This window comes from Zea mays, chromosome 8, assembly GCF_902167145.1.
Source record: "Zea mays cultivar B73 chromosome 8, Zm-B73-REFERENCE-NAM-5.0, whole genome shotgun sequence".
Lineage (NCBI taxonomy): Eukaryota > Viridiplantae > Streptophyta > Magnoliopsida > Poales > Poaceae > Zea > Zea mays.
This window is the reverse complement of record NC_050103.1, coordinates 116243972-116268420: the sequence shown is the minus strand read 5'-3', so window position 1 is coordinate 116268420 and position 24449 is coordinate 116243972. Positions and strand designations below refer to the sequence as shown.

At 43.6% G+C, this 24449-nt stretch overlaps 1 protein-coding gene across 1 annotated transcript; it reads right to left on the bottom strand.

The window, feature by feature from the left end:
* Positions 1–5908: 5908 nt before the first annotated feature.
* LOC542182 (RING/U-box superfamily protein) lies at positions 5909–21194 on the bottom strand. The gene is made up of 6 exons (NM_001305873.1): positions 20724–21194; positions 19196–20053; positions 18920–19114; positions 18575–18732; positions 17832–17942; positions 5909–6184 (listed from the first exon to the last, which is right to left on the bottom strand). Exons 1-6 carry the CDS (start codon positions 20922–20924, stop codon positions 6121–6123), a joined length of 1587 nt encoding a protein of 528 aa, NP_001292802.1. The 5' UTR covers positions 20925–21194; the 3' UTR covers positions 5909–6120.
* Positions 21195–24449: the final 3255 nt, after the last annotated feature.

The window sequence follows — 24449 nt, the reverse complement described above, 5'->3', positions numbered from 1 at the left end:
TTTGTGGCTGTAAGTTTAAGTTTTTACAGGATCACCTATTCACCCCCCCCCCTCTAGGTGCTCTCACATTGTTACTCTGTCGGATTGTTGTCAACAAGATTGTAAGCAGCCACGACATCATTGTAACCGACATCAACATAGTGGAAGGCTCTATCTATCGTACTACCAGATCTGAGAAAACGGAGGAAGGAGTTGAAATACACTCCAAGCCAAGGTGTGGCTAACTACAACAAGGACTAGGCAAGCATTTCAGGCTTGGCCGAACCTCGAGATAAATCCATGTGTCTGTCTGCTCTGCTCTGTGTTGTGTGTTGTTTCTCTGTCTTATTTGCTTTTTATATTTGCACTTCAATACTTATCTGTGTTACAAGTTGTCTTTGAAGTGCAAGGTATTTTAAGACAGGAACTTAATTTCAGCTACGACCTACTCGAAGGGTCTTTCATTACACTGTGATCCAGTCTTCGAGTAGAGTAAGAAATTCTAGTATTTAAGTGTTAATTTTTATTCACATATCCACCCCCTCTAGGAGACATCTGGATCTTGTTCTCAGACAAAGGAAACTTTCAGAAATGACTTTCAAGAAAGAATGAGGAGGTGGTATATAAATTTGAAGTGAGGGTTGTGTGAATGAGCTTAAGATGTTCTCCTCTATTTATAGACCAGGTTCAAGTTTTTTATTTTTTTGGGTTAAAAATGGAACGAACCAATCGTAAAGCACAACGCGGCAATTGCCCGCTCCTATCGACGGCAGCAGCAGCGCGACGAGCGATACCGACCAGTCGTGGACCCAACGCGATCGGTCCCGATCCTACCGACCGGTCGGGCCAAATCAAAGGGCGGTAATGGCCACCATTGGCATGGGCCTAATATATTAGCTCATGGTTTTTTAGAACAACTAGAATAAATAGTGCCATATCAGGCACTACATCATTCGTATGCCTTCAGGTAGCGCATGTATAGAAATAGCACCTCCAGCTACACTTAAGGTACAGTGGTAATCATACAATAGTGGAATGAATCCACTTGCGGAAGTACTAGTAGATTTGTAGTGGAAGCTTATTGTCTTTCTCCTGGGGACTCCATTTTCCTTCAATGAGACTACTACACATAATAGACTTGAAAAAAGTAGTAGTCTCGAAGACTTAGATTACAAAGTAACCTCCCACTGAAAGTGTGCATACAAGTTTTGAATACATGTAGAAGACATGCACTTTGATTTTGATATCAAGAGGGGCAAATTATATATAATCTAAGCTCTGTCACATATAAGTCAAAATAACACCACTTGGAGAATACCACTAGTAGGATATAAACTTTGAAGCGTTAGTGTCATTGACTTAGGAATGTTAAATAAGCCATGTGACATGCCTAACTAAACATTTTAAATCATGTAGGTTTGCTCAAGTGTATGAATTGAAAACGAGCATTCCTACCATATGATTGACCTAGTATGCATGCAATTTTAATCAAAAGAAAATATCATATGTAAAATTAGGCATGTAAGGTAAAAACTAGATAAAAATAGATATGTATATCTAAAAATAGGTAAATGCAATAAATCTAGTTACCTTAGTCATGGGTGGGGAATTTGGGTCCAAAATTTTCACTAACCCACTTGGCAATAAACTTAATCCGATGTGATGCATCCCATGATATACATCCCAATTTTGCCAAGTCTCCAAATTCCCGGAAGTCCTTCAGACTTCTTACTTCCCTCTTGGGATCCAAACCTTCTCGGTGCTTTTCATGGTTGAGATAATTTCTTTTGGCACCCAGTTGCGTTTGGTCCCCTTTCCTTTGTTGGCCTTGATTGCTATCACATTTCCATTATTTTTCTTTTTCATCAAATATGGTGTAGCGGTCTTTTTGTCCACCTTGTTGATGTAGGTGTTGGAGATTTTGCTTGTTGCCTTTTTCTTTTGCTTCTCCTCGGTCGTCGTCTTGCATTGGTAAGACTTGTGGCCTTCCTTGTGGCATAGCCTACAAACCAAGGTTTCTCCCTCTACAGGCTTGTTCACTCCCGCAATGGTGTTATCCTGAGGAGGTTGTGTTTGTTTAGCTTTGTCTTTCTTGTCATACAAAACCTTGCTTAGGCGAGCCACCTCTTGCCTTAATTGCTCATTCTCCATTATAATCTTATCCGAACATGTTTCTATAACAATATTCTTAACAAGAACTTGATTGCAGGGATTAGAATCATCAATTAAATCAAAGCAATAAGTAGAAGCATCTTTCTTAATAATTTTAGGAATTTCAACTAAAGAAGCTCATGGGGTGCTACCGATGCTCTATAGCTTTCTAGTTAGCTCATTATTGTGTATGCTAAGAATTTCCATTTTCTCTAGCAAGTTTTCAATAGCTTCTTGAGATCTAGCTAACTTAGCCTTAAGTTTTTTGTTCTTTTTTATAATGCTATCATCGGTAGTTGAGGATGGAGCATTAGATTCTAATTGTTTCTTGGGATATTTGTTTTACCTCTTGCCATAAGGCTTTTGTGAGATGACCGTGAAGAGCATGATGAAGAGCGATGGCTATGAGTCCTTAGAGGATCACCTTCGCTTGAAGAATCATCCCAATTCTTGACACTTGTGAGTGCCTTGCCTTTGCTCCTCCTCTTTGTGGGTTCAACCATATTTGGATAGTTGTCCCTGAAGTGGCCTTTCTCCCCACATGTGAAGCATCCTCTCTTTCTTTGCTTTTTTATGTCAATGTTAAAGAGAACATCCTCGACTTGCAGGGGCACACCCATTAGATTAATCTTGCAAATCATCCCAATTACCTTTCTGACGCGTCGGACTGTTTCTTCGTCCTCAGAGGATGATGTTGAGGCCTGATCATTTTCTTCATCATCATTTTCATGTTCTTCCTCCTCCTCTTCACTTGATCTTGGAGCCTTCTTCTTGCCTTTTATCTTTTTGTGTTCATCACATGCAAAAGCATATGGCTTTGAAGGTGTTGGCTCCTCTTGTTGACCCATTTTCCGCGACATCCAAAATGTCGCAATCTTTCCAATCAAAATCGTTGGGAGCATTTGGATCAAGTCCTCAAGGTTGTGAAGGATGGTGATGATGCTCCCATATCTTTGTTGTGGTAGAAGGGAGATGATCTTCCTCACAATGTCTGCATCATCTAGCTTATTAATTCCAATAGAGTTGAGCTCATTAATCACAAGATTTAAACGAAATGCATGTCTCTAACAATCTCATTTTCTTTCATTACAAAGGAATTATACTCATTTAACACGAGATAATGTTTTTGCTCACGGACATTAGATGTGCCGTCATGGAGCTCATGCAATTTAATCCAAATCTCATTAGCATTTTTCAAGGTAAATACTTGATTGAAAAATTCCATGCTAAGAGATTCATACAAGTATTTTTTGGCTCTAGCATTTAAAAGAATTTCTTTTTCGTCACTCATAGTGAGCTTTTTGGGTGGTTTCATCCCATCAAGAGTGACTCTCCAAACACCTAGGTCAACCGCTTCTAGGTAACAAGCTATTCTAGCACTATAATAAGGGAAGTTAGTGCCATCAAAGTGTGGTGGCCTATGGGTATCCATCCCCTTCCTCTAAAAAGCGTCGGCTCGATTAGCAGTGAAGCTAAAACGTTTCAAATGAGCCAAACCGGGCTTTGATACCACTTGTAGGAAACGGTGACGCCTAAGAGGGGTGAATTAGGACTTCTAAAACTTCTTTCTTAACTAGACCACAAAGTAATGCCTAGAACAAAACCTATGCAAATAAGTTAACTAGAATGTGCAAACTAGGTTTTGTCCATGTGTTGCTATCTCTACCGCAAAAGGAGTTAAGCAACCTAAGTTCCAATCCTGTATAATTTACACTAAGACTAGTAAAGATTGCAACTTAAGTAGAGAGAGTAAATGCGGAAGATTAAAGAGCTAGTAGAGAAAGCAAACTCTCGTGGACGACGACGGTATTTTTACCGAGGTATCCGATCCTGACTAATCCTTGTTGGTGTCCCTAACGCAAAGAGTAGCACACGCGAGGGCCAAGCACCACAGACGAGTAACTCCGCTTCTGGCGCCTCTCCGACGCTCCCCGCCGTCTCCACTATCGAGCTTCTGGTTGAAACGTCGTGGGCCTCGTTCCCTCTGGTACACGGTGGCGGCCGTGACACAAACTCGGTTGTCACGATCTCGCAAGACTCTCGCCCCACTCGGTACAATATTACAACGAATCATGCAAGAGATGAGGGGTTACGTGGGTTTTTCTAAACTCACTCAACTAACTAGGGTTCACCTAGAGCAAGTGCATAAGCGGTCTAACTAACCTAAACACTTTGCAAAGCACCTACGCTAATTACCGAGTGATTCTATCAATCACTTAGGTGTTTGAGCACTTGAAAATGTCTATATCATGTGTTGATATGTTGCTTGGGCTCCCACACCTTCAAATGGCCGATTGGGGGTATAAATAGCCTCCCCCTCAATTATAGCTGTTGGACAGAAAAGCTGCTGCTTCTGTCGTCGGGTGCACCGGACAGTCCGGTGTCCTAGCCACGTCAGCCGATCGTTGAGGTCAGTAGCAGTCGATCGTTGGAGCCGACTGTTGGCCAGACTATCCGGTGCACACTGGACAGTCTGGTGCTACAGCGCCCGAAAGTCCTTAGTTGTGGACCTCTCTGCAAAGATTGTCCGGTGCACCATCAGAGCGCTGACTGACTACTCACTTCTTGGATTTCATCACTATCTTTTTGGGCTTCTTTTGGTCTTGAGTCTTAGACTTCTACACATTTTTTTGGACTTGTTTTGAGGTGTTGCATCCTTAGTGCTTTAGTCCAATCCTCTTCGCATTCTGTAAACTACAAACACAAACAATAGCAAACACATTAGTCCATGTGCTATGTTTATCATCAAACACCAAAATCAGTAAGTCAAATGGGCTGAGGTCCATTTTACTTACAACTGGGTGAAAGTAAGAGGGGCAGCGAGCGCCGGAGGTACGGGAGATTTGATGGTGGCCGATGAGGGCGTGGCTGGGCCGCCAGTGGTCGACGCGGGAGCGACAAGGCCGCCAGCCACTGGCGCGGGCGCGCTGGGGTTGCATGGGGCTAGGACGGGCAGGATGTGGCCGCTGGTGGCCGACGTGGGGCGGGGTAGAGGCAGCGGATGCGCCGCCCAAGAGGAGGGAGGCCATGAGCAAGGGGCCCACAGTGGCTGTGGCGGTCCTTGGCTGTGGGCGACGCACGCCAGGTGCCGAGGCTGCTCACACCACCGGAAGGCGGAGAGGACGAAGCACGCCAGCGTCGGAAGCCTAGCCCCCTAGGCCACCACCGACAAGGAGCAGCGACGTGATAAGGAAAGCAAGGAAGAGGAGGGGGACGTGCCGGGAGCCTGAGAGGAAGGTCGGTGGCCAACACAAGGGTGCTGATGGCTGAATGAGGGAGAAGCAAGGTGGGAGAAAAGAAACCTAGTTGATACCATATTGGTATTCCTAACCCTAACCAAAGTTGGGAGATAGATTTATATATAGAATAGTTAGGCCTATGTCTATTACACAACGATAAAACAGTAAATGATATGCACTAGGTAATTTATATAAGCCGAAAGCATTAGATCCAGCCTTATCGTACTTTATTTACAAACCTGCCGAGAAGATTTGTTTTGATACGACGGTTTTGCCTCAAACCAGCCTAATATATTAGGTTCACCGACCACCCAATCAGTAAAGTCTAGATTTGGTTAAAAAAATTAGAAGCTGTAGTTTACTGGGGTTTTAGACTGGATACGAGACTTCAACCTTAAAAAGTAGAAGCCGTTTCGAAACAAGGCAACAGGCTAGTCCCCTGTTCAAAGCTCAAATAAGAAATATGTGGAAAATCGCACCCCCCCCCCCCCCCCCCCCCCCCACACACACACACACATTGATCAAACGTCACATCGGTATAAGGAAACGGAAGGCAACAATCCAATATCAACAAACTCGCCCCACCATACAAGAGTCTTAAATTCACAATAGCGTGTGACCAGTTTCAATGCGAATTTTCCATACAATACAGGAGCATCCTGTGCAATAGTTTTGTAGGTTGTATCGGAATTAGAACCATGGAAAGAGCTCCACTTTTCTCTGTAGGAAGCTGCATTCTCAAGAGACAGAATCAGCTGACCTTTCCAATCAGTGCATCAGATCTGCAGACATCGCCACGACAAAGTGGACAAACCCTAGAAAACAAGATGGAAATTCATATAAGCAGAAAGGTAATTAAACGCGTCAGCTGATATTTCTGTATGATATAATCAATGCATATTTTATGGAGCTAATTCTTTTAGCAACAACAGAGTAACAAAGTACCGACAAGAAATTTCAGAAGGCAAGTCTTAGGTTCTGTCTTAGTCAACAAGATGTTTCCAGTAATGATACTAACATCTAACACTGGATTCCAGATCTGTTCTGTAATTTTGAGACTCGGGAAAAAAGGAAACTTCAGTAACAAGCTCAAGTGAGAATTTAACCAGCACACACATAACTATTTGCGCACCTTTTTACCTTTTTTACCCTGAAAATTGAAAATGAAATCCTATCATCCATCAATTGCTTATGGTTCAAACATTCTGAAGAGTTCCTTAAATAACAAATAACAACATACTATCTTATTTCCAAATTATAACTCATTTCAACTGTTAGAATATTCACCTAGGGTTTCGGGGTTAGGCTGTCTCCAACAAGGTTCTGTATATGGTTCTATTCAGTAAGTTTAGCGGATACAAACGTTCTGTGTGCCTCCAGCAATGACCGGTAAATGGCACTCTAAATTTTACCGTTCGCCTTCCATCCTGTAAATGTGGCGGACTCTATGCGTTCGCTACACATCGGCCGCTGGTGAATCCCGCGCCGACGCGGAGGTTTCCCTCTCCATTCGTATGGCAACCATTTCCCATGCGCCGCCGGACCGCTCGCGGCACAGCTACCTCAACGACCTTGTCGCCCGCTCGGGCGCCATCGGCGTGTCCGTCTACTACCGCCTCGCGCCGGAGCACAAGCTGCCCGCCGCGTACGACGACGCGTGGGCGGCGCTGCGGTGGGCGGTGACGCTCGGCGAGGACCCGTGGCTGCTGGAGCACGCCGACCTGTCCCGCGTGTTCCTGGCGGGCTGCAGCCGGCGCCAACATCGCGCACGACACGGCCGTGCGAGCCTCCGCCGCCGGCGTGGCCATTCGCGGGCTCGCCTTAGTGCACCCGTACTTCACTGGTAGGGAGGCCGTGGGCGGCGAGACATTTGTTAATTAAATTTGACAATTCGAAATTATTAATTCGAAAATTAATAAATACACTTTTTTGCGCATCATTTGTATAGCGTCAAATGGGAACAAAACAAAGAAAACAGAAAAAAGAAATAGAAAAAGGGAATCTGTTAACACTGTAGCTTTAGGGGACCGAATTTAGGGGACGCTGCTGGAGACTGAGAATATATAGAGGATAGAATCTTTTAGAGTGTGCTGTAAAGGACATAGAATATTCCTTTAGGTAATGGAATTTAGGAGACGCTGCTGGAGACAGCCTTAGCCCCTTGTAATTACTGTCACGCCCTTATGTAATGGGCTAGGCCCAACATCTATCAATATATATACCAGTCCCTACCCTAGTTAGGGTTAGGGTTTCCCATATTCTCACTCTCCAACTTACCTCACCTTCTGCAAGCCCGACATCGCCTACGTTGTCCAACAGGTGTGCCTACATATGTGCACCTTGCGGGAGCCCCATCTTACCGCTCTCAAGCGGATCCTGCGCTACCTTCGCGGCTTCGTCGACAAATGCCTTCTACTCCGACCCTCCCCGACGTCGGAGCTCGTGGTCTACACCGACGCTGACTGGGCTGGCTGGCCCGACACATGTCGATCCACTTTCGGTTATGCCGTGTTCTTGGGCACCAACCTCGTCTCTTGGACCGCCAAGCGGCAGCCCGTCGTGTCCCGCTCCAGCGCGGAGGCTGAGTACCGCGCTGTAGCCAACGGCGTGGCAGAGGCCTCCTGGCTGCGTCAGCTTCTCCACGAGCTCCACAGCCCCCTCCAGTGTGCCAGCCTCGTCTATTGCGACATGTCAACGAGGTCTACCTCTCCACCAATCTCGTGCAACATCAGCGCACGAAGAACGTGGAGATCGACCTGCACTTTGTCCGCGAGCGGGTCGCCGCCGGTGACGTTCGGGTTCTCAACGTCCCCACAACGTTGCAGTTCGCCGACATCTTCACCAAGGGGTTGTCGTCGAGTGTCTTCGCCGACTTTCGATCCAGTATCAACTCTCAACATCTGTACAGGATAGAGTTGAGACTGTGGGGGGTGTTAGAGTATTCGCCTAGGGTTTTGGGGTTAGCCCCTTGTAATTACTGTCACACCTTGTGTAATGGGCTAGGCCCAACATCTATCAATATATATACAAGTACCTACCCTAGTTAGGGTTAGGGTTTCCCATATTCTCACTCTCCAACTCATACTTCAAACTGGCAAAACATGTCAGATTTTGGGGTGTCCAAAATCTAGGCTCATTTCTCAACCCTATACCAAATGTAGTCTAAATACTTTGCAAGAAACTAACAAGTTTACCATTACAGAGCATGTAGATTTCCTGTTAGAGAATGTCAATAATCTCCAAATATCACACAAACAAGGGATAGCTACAGTCTATAGAGCTCCCTTGTTAAGGAGATAATTATAGCTAGGGCTAGACAAAAACTCAATAGCTCGCTCAGCTCATGACTGGCACATCTCAACTTGGCTCAGCGCGTTTGCAATTGTATAATGATCTGTGCTCAAGTTTTAGCTTGCTATAGATAACGAGCCACTTACATCAAAAAAATAGATAACGAGCCAGCTCGAGTTTGCTCACGGGCTTGCAAGCCAAACCAGCCAAGCGCCAAACAAGCACTAGACTTAAGCTGGCAGTCTAGTACCACCAACCTGTAACACCCACTTTGTAAATTGCTAGAAATAATACCAATAGAGAAACAATTTCTCTTTATGTGAGTTTGATCTTTATGCATCATCCCATGTGAACAACATATTCAAAAGCAAATAATTAATAAAAAGAATATATGCCATTAAAAATTTTGCATCATGCTGGTGTTTATATGATTGAGCATTCACTCATGGAAATAATGAGACAAGGAAATATATTAAAGCCCAAAAGTGGAATTTAAGAGCTAAAAGGAATCTTAGAATTTGAGAAAAGAGGAGAAAAGTACTATATAAATATAAATAAAATATGATTAATCAAATATTTGTACTTGAGCATACTATATTATAAACTTATATTTTTGGTTAAGGAATAAACTTCACAACAGCACTTGAATTCAAAATTTGAAAAACATAAACTTGGGAAAGAAAAGAAAACAGAAAAATAAAAAGGAGAAAGAATAAAACCTTACCTGGGCCGGCGGCTACCAATTCGGCCCATTAACCCAGTGCAGCCCATTCTTCCAGCCAACCCGCGCCGACAGGTGGGACCGCCCGGTCATACGCGCGCCTCTCTCCTCCGTTCTCTCTTTCACCTACATGTGGGCCCGCTCGGACAGGTCGGTCGTCTTCCTCCCCGCGGACTCGGGCGCGGCACCGTCCGCCCAGCCGCGATTCTAGGGATTTTCCCCGACGAATTCACCGATGCCGTTGTAACCACTTAGGCCGAGTTGTGCGCTAGCCGACTTCCTTAATCCCGGACCTATAAAACCGCGCACAAGCCATAGCCGTGCGGGAGAAGCGTACAGCCGCCAGGGAACGCGAGAGATAGGTGAGAGAAGCGAGATTCGCCGCGCGGGGGAGGACCCCGATTCGGTGTCATTGCGCCCTCTGCAACCTGGCCGGAGAGCTTCGCCAGGTCGCGCTAAACTTTACCATCGCCTTGCTTGTGCGATTCCGCGCTCCTGACTACGGGGATTGCTCGCCGGGCCTCTACGCCGCCGCGGGCTCGCCCTCCGCCGTGGACTGCTTCGACTGAGCCTCTTCCGTCGGTGAGAACCTTCTTCGCGCGTTCACCCTTACCCCTGCATCGTGTAGCTCCGTCCAATTTGGGTTTAGAGCTCTGCGTCGTCGACTGCGGGTGCGCCGGGGAGCTCGCCGCCGTGTGGCCTGTGGTCTCTGCCTTGTCGCGTGCGCAGGGTGGTAGGCGAAGATCTCCTGGCCGTTGATCTGATGATGGGCGGCCAAGATTGGAAGGTAGCTACCTCTTCGGTTAGGAAGAACCCGGACCGTAGATCTTGCGATGTACGGTAGAAATCCGAACGCGGGTTCATTAAACCGTGATCGTCGGATTCAGATCCGAGGACTATGGCTGCATACCGGTTCGGTTTTATGCGATCTAATCTAGGTCGTAGACTGTAGATCGTGCGGCTCACATTAGATCTTACCCCTTCGGTCCGGTAAAGTTGCATAAGAGCCCTCGACCTTTTAGTGAATAAACCCGCGCTCCATGCGCCTGTGGTCTGTGTCTGGGGAAAACTTCCGTTTTGCCCCCTGCACTTTCTAGAATATGGGGCCCAGTCCAGTGATCGTTTAAATTGAATAAATAAAATAGAAAATAGATTTTTAATATGAAAATAATTGCTAGAACTTAGATAATTCATAGAAAATTCATTTTAGCTCCAAATTGAACCATTCCAGTTTCTAAAATTTTGTAATAATATTCTTCATCATTGTGTGCCTCTGTTTTGGCATAAAAGGCTCATTTAAATTTATCTAATACTTAATCTTGTATTAAACACATAAAACATTAGAAAATCCATAACTTAAAATCTATAACTCCAAAATTAATGATTCCTGTTCCTAGAATCTCATTTTAATGTGTAAATTATTATTATGTATTTTGTTTACTTGTTTGGTGTGATGTTAATTTTGCCTATACACTGCTTGTTTGTATTGCTACGACTAGCGTGAGGTCACGTGTCATCTGAAGATCATCTTGGTACCTGGAATCTCAAGTCTCAGGCAAGTTGTGCCCTTGATCACTTCTTTTTACCCACTCATGTTCTAATTAATCATAATGATCTGCATAGGTTAATTTTGATGGGACCTAATAGGTTACCCTAGTTTTGACTATCTTTATACCTTGTTTACCACTGAACTTTTTGGGTAGTACTTGCTAGTGCTTTATGTGGTTTTGGGTATGAAGATACATTAATTATGATTACACTTTTATTATGTGTTTATTATTACTGTTCATGATGAGATCATTATGTTAATTGGAACATGGAGAACCACCCGGGAAAACAGTGCTACCACAAGGGTTTAATGGGACGCCCTTGGCTGACTAATTAGGAAAGCTAGTGGAGGACTACCTTACCCGAAAGGGGCAAGGGCAGTAGGGGAGTGGTCAGTGTAGGGAGGCCCTCGGGAGGATTTTGCTGTGATGGCGGTCCTGCAAGGGATTCCTGGGAAGGCCCTCGGGAGGATTTTGCTGTGATGGCGGTCCTGCAAGGGATTCCTGGGGAGGCCCTCGGGAGGATTTTGCTGTGATGGCGGTCCTGCAAGGGATTCCTGCATTGGAGCTTCCTATAAACTGTAGCGGGTTTTCTGAAGCTAGTGGAACTTTGTAAAGGCCTCGTAGTGTTACCCTGCCTCGCCTCCTCGGTAGAGGTGTATGGGAAGTCGCGATCCCTTGGCAGATGGGTAACATGACTTGTGGGTAAAGATGCGCAACCTCTGCAGAGTGTAAAACTGGTATACTAGCCGTGCTCACGGTCATGAGCGGCTCGGACACTCACATGATTAAATTATGGAACTTAAACTCAATTTGTCATATGCATTGCATCGCAGGTGAGGTTGTTACTTTTGTTCTACTATTCAATTGGGTTGGTATTTACTTATACTTAGTAATTGCTAATAAAATTTTGACCAACTTTAAAAGCAATGCTCAGCTCTAACCATCTTCTTTGGTAAGCCTTACACTTCACGTGAGCTCCCACCTTTGGCGAGTTCATGCACATTATTCCCCACAACTTGTTGAGCGATGAACGTATGTGAGCTCACTCTTGCTGTCTCACACACCCCACAGGTCAAGACCAGGTACTGCAGGATGATGCTCATGGAGGATGCTGCGATGAGTTCGTGAGTGGTCTAGGTCGTCGTCTCCCAGTCAACTTTGGGTTGCTGGACCGTTGTCTCCTTATAATGTAATTATTTATTTTGTATAGAACTCCTGTTATATATAAAGATGTGACATTCGATCCTGTGCCGCTTTACATCATATGTGTGAGACTTGGTCCCAGCATACCTGGTGTTTATGTTAGCGCCCGGGTTTTGGACCCCTAAAAGCCGGGTGTTACAGAAGTGGTATCAGAGGAATGTTGACTGTAGGACGAAACCTAGATAGAACTGGACAACCATTGCTTACTTACCTTTGCTACTCTGATTCTTTTCTAAACTTATCTTAATCTTTTCTCATCTATTTCCGCTTTACTCTGATTATCCTTACCATTTCCTTCTAAAGACAAATGTGGATTTCACACTTTGAAATCCTGTGCCTAAAGTGACCTTTAGGAATAGGAAACCTAATCCTAGGAACAAAAACAAAACTATTTTTATAAGTATTTGTATGATTGATTATTTGTTCTTGTGATACATGTCTGATTTGGATCTTTGATTGAGTGTGATGAGTTGTGGAGTAATGTCCACGATTACATCTGCATATACATAATGCTTATAAAACTAACTAGACAAACTAGATTATCCCTCATTAAAAGTATCTAACCTAACAATATCCATCTCATCTTAAAAGATTCTATCCTACACTCATAGATCCATCTTATCTTAAAAATATTCTCTTATCTTAATAGATTCATCTTATCTTGAAGGATTCATCTTATCCTAACCACTTTACTTATCCCATCTTAATAGATCTAACTGACCTCAAAAGATTTTACCTTATCCTTATGGATTTATCTTGCCCTAATTATCATATTGATCCCACTCTAGAATAACAACCATGATCTAATCCAAATTTGAGTTACTTAAATAAGTTAGATAATGTTGGCGACAAAAATTAGGCCCTATCTAATCTATTATGATTTAACCTTGTGGGTGACTCTTAATGCTGGTACAAAGGATAAAACCATACTCCTAATTCACTTAAGCCTAAGTTAGTGCCATAGATCAACTCAGTCATACACTCCCAATAAGTTACATAATCCATCTATGTAAACCTATTAAAAAAAAAGTCCTATCCACAGACCCTAGCCATCTTAACTACAGCTCCCTAGCTCAGATGGAGATACCAAGATTGGAGACCGAAGATGGTCAACCTCATCAAGAAAGTATAAGCACCAACTCAAGTCTTCAAGGATCAAGCGGGATCACCAAGATGAGTCAAGATCCACAATCTAGGATGGAGTCCTTCCTTACCCTACCCAAACCTATCCATGCTTTGGATACATCTTTTATCCTACATAATAAAGTAGCTATATATATACCCATGCTTTCCTAATCACATGATGATTTGTGATATTAAAAAAAATATAAATCTTTTGGTATTAAAACCAACTAGAAACTAAAGCATAGACTACAAACCAAACTTGTTGGATCCCCTTTCTTACTAATCTCGAGGACGAGATTATTTTTAAGGGGGGTAGGATTTGTAACACCCACTTTGTAAATTGCTAGAAATAATACCAATAGAGAAACAATTTCTCTTTATGTGAGTTTGATCTTTATGCATCATCCCATGTGAACAACATATTCAAAAGCAAATAATTAATAAAAAGAATATATGCCATTAAAAATTTTGCATCATGCTGGTGTTTATATGATTGAGCATTCACTCATGGAAATAATGAGACAAGGAAATATATTAAAGCCCAAAAGTGGAATTTAAGAGCTAAAAGGAATCTTAGAATTTGAGAAAAGAGGAGAAAAGTACTATATAAATATAAATAAAATATGATTAATCAAATATTTGTACTTGAGCATACTATATTATAAACTTATATTTTTGGTTAAGGAATAAACTTCACAACAGCACTTGAATTCAAAATTTGAAAAACATAAACTTGGGAAAGAAAAGAAAACAGAAAAATAAAAAGGAGAAAGAATAAAACCTTACCTGGGCCGGCGGCTACCAATTCGGCCCATTAACCCAGTGCAGCCCATTCTTCCAGCCAACCCGCGCCGACAGGTGGGACCGCCCGGTCATACGCGCGCCTCTCTCCTCCGTTCTCTCTTTCACCTACATGTGGGCCCGCTCGGACAGGTCGGTCGTCTTCCTCCCCGCGGACTCGGGCGCGGCACCGTCCGCCCAGCCGCGATTCTAGGGATTTTCCCCGACGAATTCACCGATGCCGTTGTAACCACTTAGGCCGAGTTGTGCGCTAGCCGACTTCCTTAATCCCGGACCTATAAAACCGCGCACAAGCCATAGCCGTGCGGGAGAAGCGTACAGCCGCCAGGGAACGCGAGAGATAGGTGAGAGAAGCGAGATTCGCCGCGCGGGGGAGGACCCCGATTCGGTGTCATTGCGCCCTCTGCAACCTGGCCGGAGAGCTTCGCCAGGTCGCGCTAAACTTTACCATCGCCTTGCTTGTGCGATTCCGCGCTCCTGACTACGGGGATTGCTCGCCGGGCCTCTACGCCGCCGCGGGCTCGCCCTCCGCCGTGGACTGCTTCGACTGAGCCTCTTCCGTCGGTGAGAACCTTCTTCGCGCGTTCACCCTTACCCCTGCATCGTGTAGCTCCGTCCAATTTGGGTTTAGAGCTCTGCGTCGTCGACTGCGGGTGCGCCGGGGAGCTCGCCGCCGTGTGGCCTGTGGTCTCTGCCTTGTCGCGTGCGCAGGGTGGTAGGCGAAGATCTCCTGGCCGTTGATCTGATGATGGGCGGCCAAGATTGGAAGGTAGCTACCTCTTCGGTTAGGAAGAACCCGGACCGTAGATCTTGCGATGTACGGTAGAAATCCGAACGCGGGTTCATTAAACCGTGATCGTCGGATTCAGATCCGAGGACTATGGCTGCATACCGGTTCGGTTTTATGCGATCTAATCTAGGTCGTAGACTGTAGATCGTGCGGCTCACATTAGATCTTACCCCTTCGGTCCGGTAAAGTTGCATAAGAGCCCTCGACCTTTTAGTGAATAAACCCGCGCTCCATGCGCCTGTGGTCTGTGTCTGGGGAAAACTTCCGTTTTGCCCCCTGCACTTTCTAGAATATGGGGCCCAGTCCAGTGATCGTTTAAATTGAATAAATAAAATAGAAAATAGATTTTTAATATGAAAATAATTGCTAGAACTTAGATAATTCATAGAAAATTCATTTTAGCTCCAAATTGAACCATTCCAGTTTCTAAAATTTTGTAATAATATTCTTCATCATTGTGTGCCTCTGTTTTGGCATAAAAGGCTCATTTAAATTTATCTAATACTTAATCTTGTATTAAACACATAAAACATTAGAAAATCCATAACTTAAAATCTATAACTCCAAAATTAATGATTCCTGTTCCTAGAATCTCATTTTAATGTGTAAATTATTATTATGTATTTTGTTTACTTGTTTGGTGTGATGTTAATTTTGCCTATACACTGCTTGTTTGTATTGCTACGACTAGCGTGAGGTCACGTGTCATCTGAAGATCATCTTGGTACCTGGAATCTCAAGTCTCAGGCAAGTTGTGCCCTTGATCACTTCTTTTTACCCACTCATGTTCTAATTAATCATAATGATCTGCATAGGTTAATTTTGATGGGACCTAATAGGTTACCCTAGTTTTGACTATCTTTATACCTTGTTTACCACTGAACTTTTTGGGTAGTACTTGCTAGTGCTTTATGTGGTTTTGGGTATGAAGATACATTAATTATGATTACACTTTTATTATGTGTTTATTATTACTGTTCATGATGAGATCATTATGTTAATTGGAACATGGAGAACCACCCGGGAAAACAGTGCTACCACAAGGGTTTAATGGGACGCCCTTGGCTGACTAATTAGGAAAGCTAGTGGAGGACTACCTTACCCGAAAGGGGCAAGGGCAGTAGGGGAGTGGTCAGTGTAGGGAGGCCCTCGGGAGGATTTTGCTGTGATGGCGGTCCTGCAAGGGATTCCTGGGAAGGCCCTCGGGAGGATTTTGCTGTGATGGCGGTCCTGCAAGGGATTCCTGGGGAGGCCCTCGGGAGGATTTTGCTGTGATGGCGGTCCTGCAAGGGATTCCTGCATTGGAGCTTCCTATAAACTGTAGCGGGTTTTCTGAAGCTAGTGGAACTTTGTAAAGGCCTCGTAGTGTTACCCTGCCTCGCCTCCTCGGTAGAGGTGTATGGGAAGTCGCGATCCCTTGGCAGATGGGTAACATGACTTGTGGGTAAAGATGCGCAACCTCTGCAGAGTGTAAAACTGGTATACTAGCCGTGCTCACGGTCATGAGCGGCTCGGACACTCACATGATTAAATTATGGAACTTAAACTCAATTTGTCATATGCATTGCATCGCAGGTGAGGTTGTTACTTTTGTTCTACTATTCAATTGGGTTGGTATTTACTTATACTTAGTAATTGCTAATAAAATTTTGACCAACTTTAAAAGCAATGCTCAGCTCTAACCATCTTCTTTGGTAAGCCTTACACTTCACGTGAGCTCCCACCTTTGGCGAGTTCATGCACATTATTCCCCACAACTTGTTGAGCGATGAACGTATGTGAGCTCACTCTTGCTGTCTCACACACCCCACAGGTCAAGACCAGGTACTGCAGGATGATGCTCATGGAGGATGCTGCGATGAGTTCGTGAGTGGTCTAGGTCGTCGTCTCCCAGTCAACTTTGGGTTGCTGGACCGTTGTCTCCTTATAATGTAATTATTTATTTTGTATAGAACTCCTGTTATATATAAAGATGTGACATTCGATCCTGTGCCGCTTTACATCATATGTGTGAGACTTGGTCCCAGCATACCTGGTGTTTATGTTAGCGCCCGGGTTTTGGACCCCTAAAAGCCGGGTGTTACACAACCCTAGTCCTGTATGGCACACAACAAACCACTCCATTTGACTCTCCTATAGCCCATTCTAACATGTTGCCACTGAGCCGCCGCCTGCCTGAGTCTCCCTCACACACTCATGCTAGACAATCCCTAAACACGCTGATCAATAGCTAATTGTTGTCCTGGATGGTAGGTGCTGCAAATGTTCCATTATTTCCCTAGAGCAGACTCAGTGCTAGAGGCTCCCACATGGCCACATGAGCGGGGTCTTAGAAAAGGACAAACCGAAGCAAGCTTACCCCCTTACCCCCCAAATACGAAGAGGCTACTTTGAACCTGAACCTAGTGACTCAGTGAGACAGCTCTACCTTTTCTTCACGGTTTAGGTTGGGGATTCAATGGAATGCGGCCTGAGAGCGGGTGAAGAAACAAACCAGGGATATCTGAAACCTCATCTCAGCATTATAAATGTCTAGTACAGATCTCTCTGATGCGCTTTTTGTTTCCCAAGATCCAATCAAGTTTCTTTGTCTTGCTTTTGAGTTCTTGTTTGTCGTCTCCAGTGTTTAGCGAGATTTAATTCAATTGGATGACGATGATGCATGATATATTCATGTACATTGGATTACTTCGTGACCATTTACATATGTTGCTAGTACCTCACACAAACCATTTGCAATTTACTTTGTTGTGGATTATTGTTGTTCGTTGTGTTCTAATTTGAAATTTCTTAGGGGCTTATTGTGTAACTCATGAGCTTAACAAACTAGCTCGAGCTAAAAAGCGAGCCGAGCCAAGCTAGTATTCTAGGTCATTAGGATAACGAGCCAAGCTAGCTCGATATCCGGCCCTAATTATAGCATGCAGATTACGTAGTTTCTTTTTCCTAGAAGTGAATTAAAAAGAATACGATTTGAATACCTGTGAATCTCCTTTAACCATTTATCTACACATGTTAGATGAAATTCATGATGGCATGGAAGTATACGAAGACAATCTCCCTCTTCATATTCAACAAGGCAAATATAGCATCTGCATAGATGAAAGAAATGAGAAGTTGGACAACAATACGTGTTGCGAGGTTACAAGGACAACTGGACAAGTGCCCACACAATAATCCCACTCCCACTCATAAAACATACAGGTGCTAGACACCTGGAAATGAATCACCACTTAAATGGCAATTGTAGAGTCTAGAGACCACATGTGCATAAAAACAGTTATCTTATTGAACCTTCAATGGTAGATTGAATATATGAAGGTACAGCAAATTTGGGAATTTGGAATGCCTAGTGAGAAGTCTTAGGCTCCTCCAATCTCCCACATCATCGCAAACCAAGTGTTTTCGTCTGAATCTTGTATAACCATGCTTTATTCAGCTTATGTATCGCTTGCTTAAGTTAGGATTGAGTTTAGACAATGGACTTTATGGGCAAATAATAGTGGCTACTCTGGAAGGAGTTTAGCACACTGAAAACATGTATGGACATTCCATGTATTGTTAACTTTTCATCATGTGCATGGATGTCATGTTCATTGGAGCTAAAAGAAAAGAGCTTGTCCTATTTATGAAACAGTGAAACATAAGACTATAGCTGTTTGTAATTCATATAATTAAGTAACAAACTTCCAAACATTATTCTAAATAGGACATAATGTCTTACTGTGCAGCTTCCTCACTGTGGTATTTCAATGGTCTCCTATACACTTTTGCAGGAAGACGCTCAACAATCTCCCTTGGAGCAGGAACAGATCCAATTGAAGAAAACGCTGGTCTTGATGACGATAACGCAGCAGATTGGTGGTGAATTTCATCCAGAACCTGAAAGTAATAACCACAAGGATGCAAGTTAGTATCCTTCTTCAGTCAAGAACATTACTATTAATCTAATGATATTATTAGTACCTTTTGTATCTATTTGATCAAACTTGATATTGATTGACTTATTAAAAGCGAGAATTACAATCATTTTTTGGACAGAGGCAGTACGTATATTTGCACAACGTACCTCAAATAGTGCTTCTGCTAACATAACAATTCTTGATATGCTAGCCCTTGTGCTAGTTTCTTCATCAGGATTGCCTTGTCGACTACCTGTTCTGCAGTTGCAAGTTCCTGTTCTATGCTGACCAGATAGTATGCAGGACCTCTCATGACCAGATAAATTTTCAAACCTGCTGCCCAACCTTTGCAGAGCTCTGACCTATTAAGAAAAAAAAACTCATAAACTTATAATTCTTAGAGGTAATAAGCAAGGCTAAAATAAAGTTTAAGTCCAAACTACCTGAGACCGTATCCTCCGCCTCCTCTCAAGAAAAACTGATCTACGCTCCAGTAGGTCACTATTACTGGCCTGCCTCTCAGAGCTCAAGTTGTACAGACCATTGGTTGAAGGATCAGAGCGCGATTCTGAACTCCTGTCTGAATTAGTCCTTTGCATTACTGCTGAATCTTGCCTAGCACTAGCATTTCCAGACAACCATACCGCCCTATCGTAAAGAAGGGCAGGGGTGAATAACCCATCTGAGAATGGAGGCCGTTTGAGGACTCTGTCCCGAAGCCGCCCAACACTTAATGTTCGGCTAAACCGAACACTGCCTTCAAAAGGTTCCTGAGATCCCATCCTTCTGTAGGAGTTCCTCAAGATAGCATCTTCAGATTCTTGCAGATTTCTTCTAGCCTGACGAGCTGCTCTAGCTTGTGCCGTGACACTATCTCTAAGCATGTCTAGAGTCGAATCAATCCCAGCAGTTGGTGCACTACCCTGCTGGGAGATGACTGTATCAGAAGAGTCATCCACATCACCCCGACCTTCACCTGGGTTAGCAGAAGTCGGGAGGCCAGATGACAGAATAGAGCAGGCTACTGATGATCCCAAGCTGACAGCTCTACTCAACCCAAAGTTGACACCAAAACGTGGCCTTGACCTCCCAGAAGGATCTGTCAATTGACTGGCTGCTGTTAAAGTGTTAGTGGCAGCAGCATTCTGTAGCACGCCATCATCTTGATCTCTTTCCCTATCTGATGAAGGTAGTGTTATCTCTTCACCGGGATGAGACTTAGGCGTTGCAAGAACATCTTCATCAGATTTTGTAGTGTGAGTGAGTGAAGGTAGGCTTGCAGTCTCCCCTCCCTTGTTACACTAGAAACATACAAATGCATCATTTAAGACTGAATCCAACAGTTTACCATAGTTTACCTAGACTGCGCTGTTCACATAGTGGAGTTTGGATATAGGTACGGGGATGGGCAGTCTAATTATAGCAGAAATGAAGACTTTGATCCAAAACTGTAACGGCAACTCAATTAAAAAACTACAGATAAATGAAGTTTAGAATTCCAACAAAGCAACATATCTAGTTCCAACAAGTTGTACTATTCATTCATAAATCATAATAGTACATTTTAGTACTCCATTTTTTTGAGGGGTAGTGCACCACAGTTCATACGCAAGGAGTTCAAAAATATTTGACATGATCGAAACTAAACAGGCAATCAAAGAGAAAGAAGATAATTTACGGAAAGAAATTTTTGTAGCACATCCAATCAAACAGAAGTTCAGAACTCAGTTTCCAAAAAAAAAATATGGTTCAGAATTCAGTTACTGCAATTTGAAACCAAATTATGGAGCCATTGAACAATCTCGAATCCCCAGAAATGCTCGCTCAGAAACCGAGGCTAGCAAACTCACAGCGACAAGATCTAACACGTATCCGCGCTCCATTTGTGAAAACACCCTTCCTTCGCCTGATTCGCCGCATTCCAACACGCACAGATTCGAAAGCACCGCGAGGGAAAGGAAACACCCTTACCTCGACGTCCACCGCCACTGCGGAAACGTCGCAATCGCAAGGCGTCGTGGAGCCACGGAAGCAGGAGGAACTCGGCAGCGGCAGCAGGCTCCTCCCCCTCCTCGCCTTCTCGCTACCATTTGGCCTCTTACCCTCGCCGCCCGCCTCCGCCGCCGTGGGCGACGTGGAGGAGGTGGTTGCCTTGCTGCTCCCAGATCCCATCACGCACCAGCCAACACCCCCCGCGCCGCGCCTACAGTTGCACGGATCGGTCCAGACCGCCCGCCATTGCTCCGCCTCCACGCCTCGCTCCCCCGGGCCAGTGCCTGGGTGCGGGTGGCCGCATGCGCGACGCCTCGGTGGGCGGGAACGGGGACCTCGGCAGCTGTAGCTTCGTTCGTCTTTCCTTCCACCGCTTCAGACGCTAGCGTAGCTTGGCTACATACACGCTAGGCGAAGAGAGAGATGGTTCGGTAAAACTACCCGATACGATGCGTCCTTGCGTTGATTGGAGTGTTGTTTGATTGAGTGGTTACTCGTCCGAATAATGGCGTGTATTGTGCACTTTCAAACTACTACTACTCTCTCTGTCTTATTAGTTGTCTTTTTAGATAATATTTTAGTCAAACTTATAAAATTTTGGCTACAAATAATTATTTTATTATGTAGTTTTAAAACACAATGTTTATATGCACCGATTTGTATTAACAAGTACTTTATAAAGTATAAATATATTAAAAATTTATTTGTATTTTAAAGAAAAAGACATTGGTCAGAGTTATATTTTGGGACCACGTCGTTGTCCTAAATGACAATTAATAGTACACCAGAGAGAGTAATAGATAGTACAACTTTGAGTGTCTTATGTCTAATTATGCGACCGTGTCCGCCGCGACAGCCCCGAGGGTATGTACAACTTTATTTACGTCACGTTTAAATGTACTAAACCTAATAGTTAAAGCAAATATAATAAGATGATGTAGATAAACTATAAGATATACATTAGGATGTTGTTTGGTTTGGTAGGATGTCACGTTATTTGATTACAATGGCAATTGATTAAGTTGTATTGCGCTTGGCCTGTTTGGTTCAGTTTTTTTCTGACCAGCTTTTCTGAGAATCTGGCTGTAGGAAGAATCTAGCTATGTAGAGAATCTGAGTATCATTAGGATTACGTGCGGAGGAAGATAAATGTGTCCATAGAACTCAGGATCTAGAAAGTGACGGATTCCTATTGTTGCAACGACTCAACCGATTATGTGTTTATGTTGATGTTGAATGGTTTGTACCCAAACGAATTTTATAGAAGCTGACTGAAAAGCTGAGCGTTTGGCAGTCCGCAGCAGCTTTTGGTGGCCAGAAGCCCCCAAAAGCTGAAACAAACAGGGCAGTTGAGTCGTTGCAATAGTAGGAATCCATCACTTTCTAGATCCTGAGTCCTATGGACACCTTTATCTTCCTCCGCACGTAATCCTAATGATACTTAGATTCTCTACACAGCCAGATTCTCGCAGCTTCTGGCCACCAAAAGCTGCTGCGGACTGCCAAACACTCAGCTTTTCAGCCAGCTTTTATAAAATTCGTTTGGGTAAAAAACATTCAAAATCAACATAAACATATAATCGGTTGAGTTGTCACAATAGTAGTAATCCGTCACTTTATAGATCCTGAGTCTCATTGATAACTTTATCTTCCTCCGCACGTAATCCTAATGATACACAGATTCTCTACAGAGCCAGATTCTCCCCACATCTAGATTTTCGAAAAAGATGGTCAGAAAAAAGCTGAACCAAACAGACCCATGTACTACCATGTAGTTGGATACGGACTTATAGAAAATGGAGTGTTATCCAATACCCCTCCCATCAAAGTGCAATAGTATAGTAGGACTTACCTGAGCTGAACCAAACAATCTAAGTAATAGCTTACTTCTTTTTCATTTGCAGCGTTATCAAATAGCGTTTACGTTACCGGTCAAATTCTACAACCAAACAATCCCTAGATTTACATTGATACAAAAGAAAGAGAAATACAGAGAGAATGGACTCCAAGAGAGATTGTGAGGGGAAGAGATGGACCAAATATTAAATGTACATCTTGTGTGATTGACTAAACTTTTTAGTTGGCTATATGTGATATGTCAACATCATAAAGCCCTGATGTGGCCTATATTATTAGACTTGCTCTTAGTTGGCTAAAAGGTTGATAGTAAAACTAGATAATTAATACACCATATGTCCCAATTTATAATTTGTTTGATTTTTTACCAAGTTTGACCATCTCATCATATTCAATTTTTTGAAAAATGGAAAATTCAAACCCATACTTAAATTATATTACATGTTAAACGATATCATTGTAAAAATTATTAATAATTATGATTTTTTAAATAAGATGAGTCGTTAAAACTTGGGGTAAAAAAGTCAAACAAATATAAATCGGAACTGAGAGAGTAAATAGTTTGCTAATTATTAGTTAACTAGGTCAGTACCCGTGCGTTGCAACGGGAACATATAATACCATGATAACTTATATACAAAATGTGTCTTATATTGTTATAAGAAAATATTTCATAATCCATTTGTGATCCTAGCCATACATAAATTTTGTTATTTTAATTTAGTTGTTTCACTACTACATTGCAACCATCAGTATCATGCAGACTTCGATATATGTCATGATTTGCATGGTCTCATTATTGGAGAGCACGTGCCACACCTGCCGGTAGAAGTTCCGTCGTACATCGTTAGTCATCAGGCACGCACCACCATACACGCTTGCTTAAACAAAAAATGCAAGTGTGTGTTTGCGAAGAGAATTAAAGGCAGGCCGGCACAAAAGGTACCCCGACGATGGCGAGTGGTCATTGTTGTCGGTCCACCTCTGCTCACCTCCGGTGTCGAGATGACGCCACAATCCTTGATATAATAGTCGTCGAACGCGCGCGATATGGTGAGTACCGATCACTCTTGGCTGGGCTGCCAAATGAAGTGCACCCCGGGCTCATCAGCGAGGTAGTACACCTGGTCGTTGCACCACAGGATGTGCTACTCCTCTACATACATCTTGTTCGAGGACACTCACACAACAAAAACAATGGTCGTCATTCCAGCGCACAAGAATTCATGGCCGGTCAGTAGCGACTTACGTGGCAGGTTAGGCTTCAGGTGGATGATGAGCTAGACGGCGTGATGGCGTCGTCGTAGGTTGCGATGCCCAGAACAATCCGAGAGTCGTCGACATTGGCGACGACCATGAGGTCCCCATGTTTGATGATGGACAGCGCGGTGCAGCCGCTCTGGACCACGTCCAAGCGGCGGCTGCGCCGGAGCTTGCCGTACACAGCGGCGCATGGGCCATGTAGGACTGCTTCCAGAGGTCGAACTGGCAGTCGCCAAGTTTCTTCTCGTCGTCGGTGAGCGACGCCAACGCGAGCGCCTCGTGCTAGTGGTGTTTGTTCGGGGTTTCCAAGTAAGAAACATGGATTCACCTTTGACATTGGTTTATGAAAATGATTTATAAGTTAGATCCATGGAAAAATATTACGGAGAATAAATGTTACACATGCAAAAAAAAAGTATTTAAGTTGAAAACATTATTCAAACAAAAGAAATTGCATGCAAGGCTCTTCTTTAAATACTACTTCCTCAATCCAAAAATATAATTTAATAATCTCAGTGATACTTATCTACTACTACACATTGTGCAAGGGTAGCAGAAGAGCTTCGGGAGAGATGTATTATATGT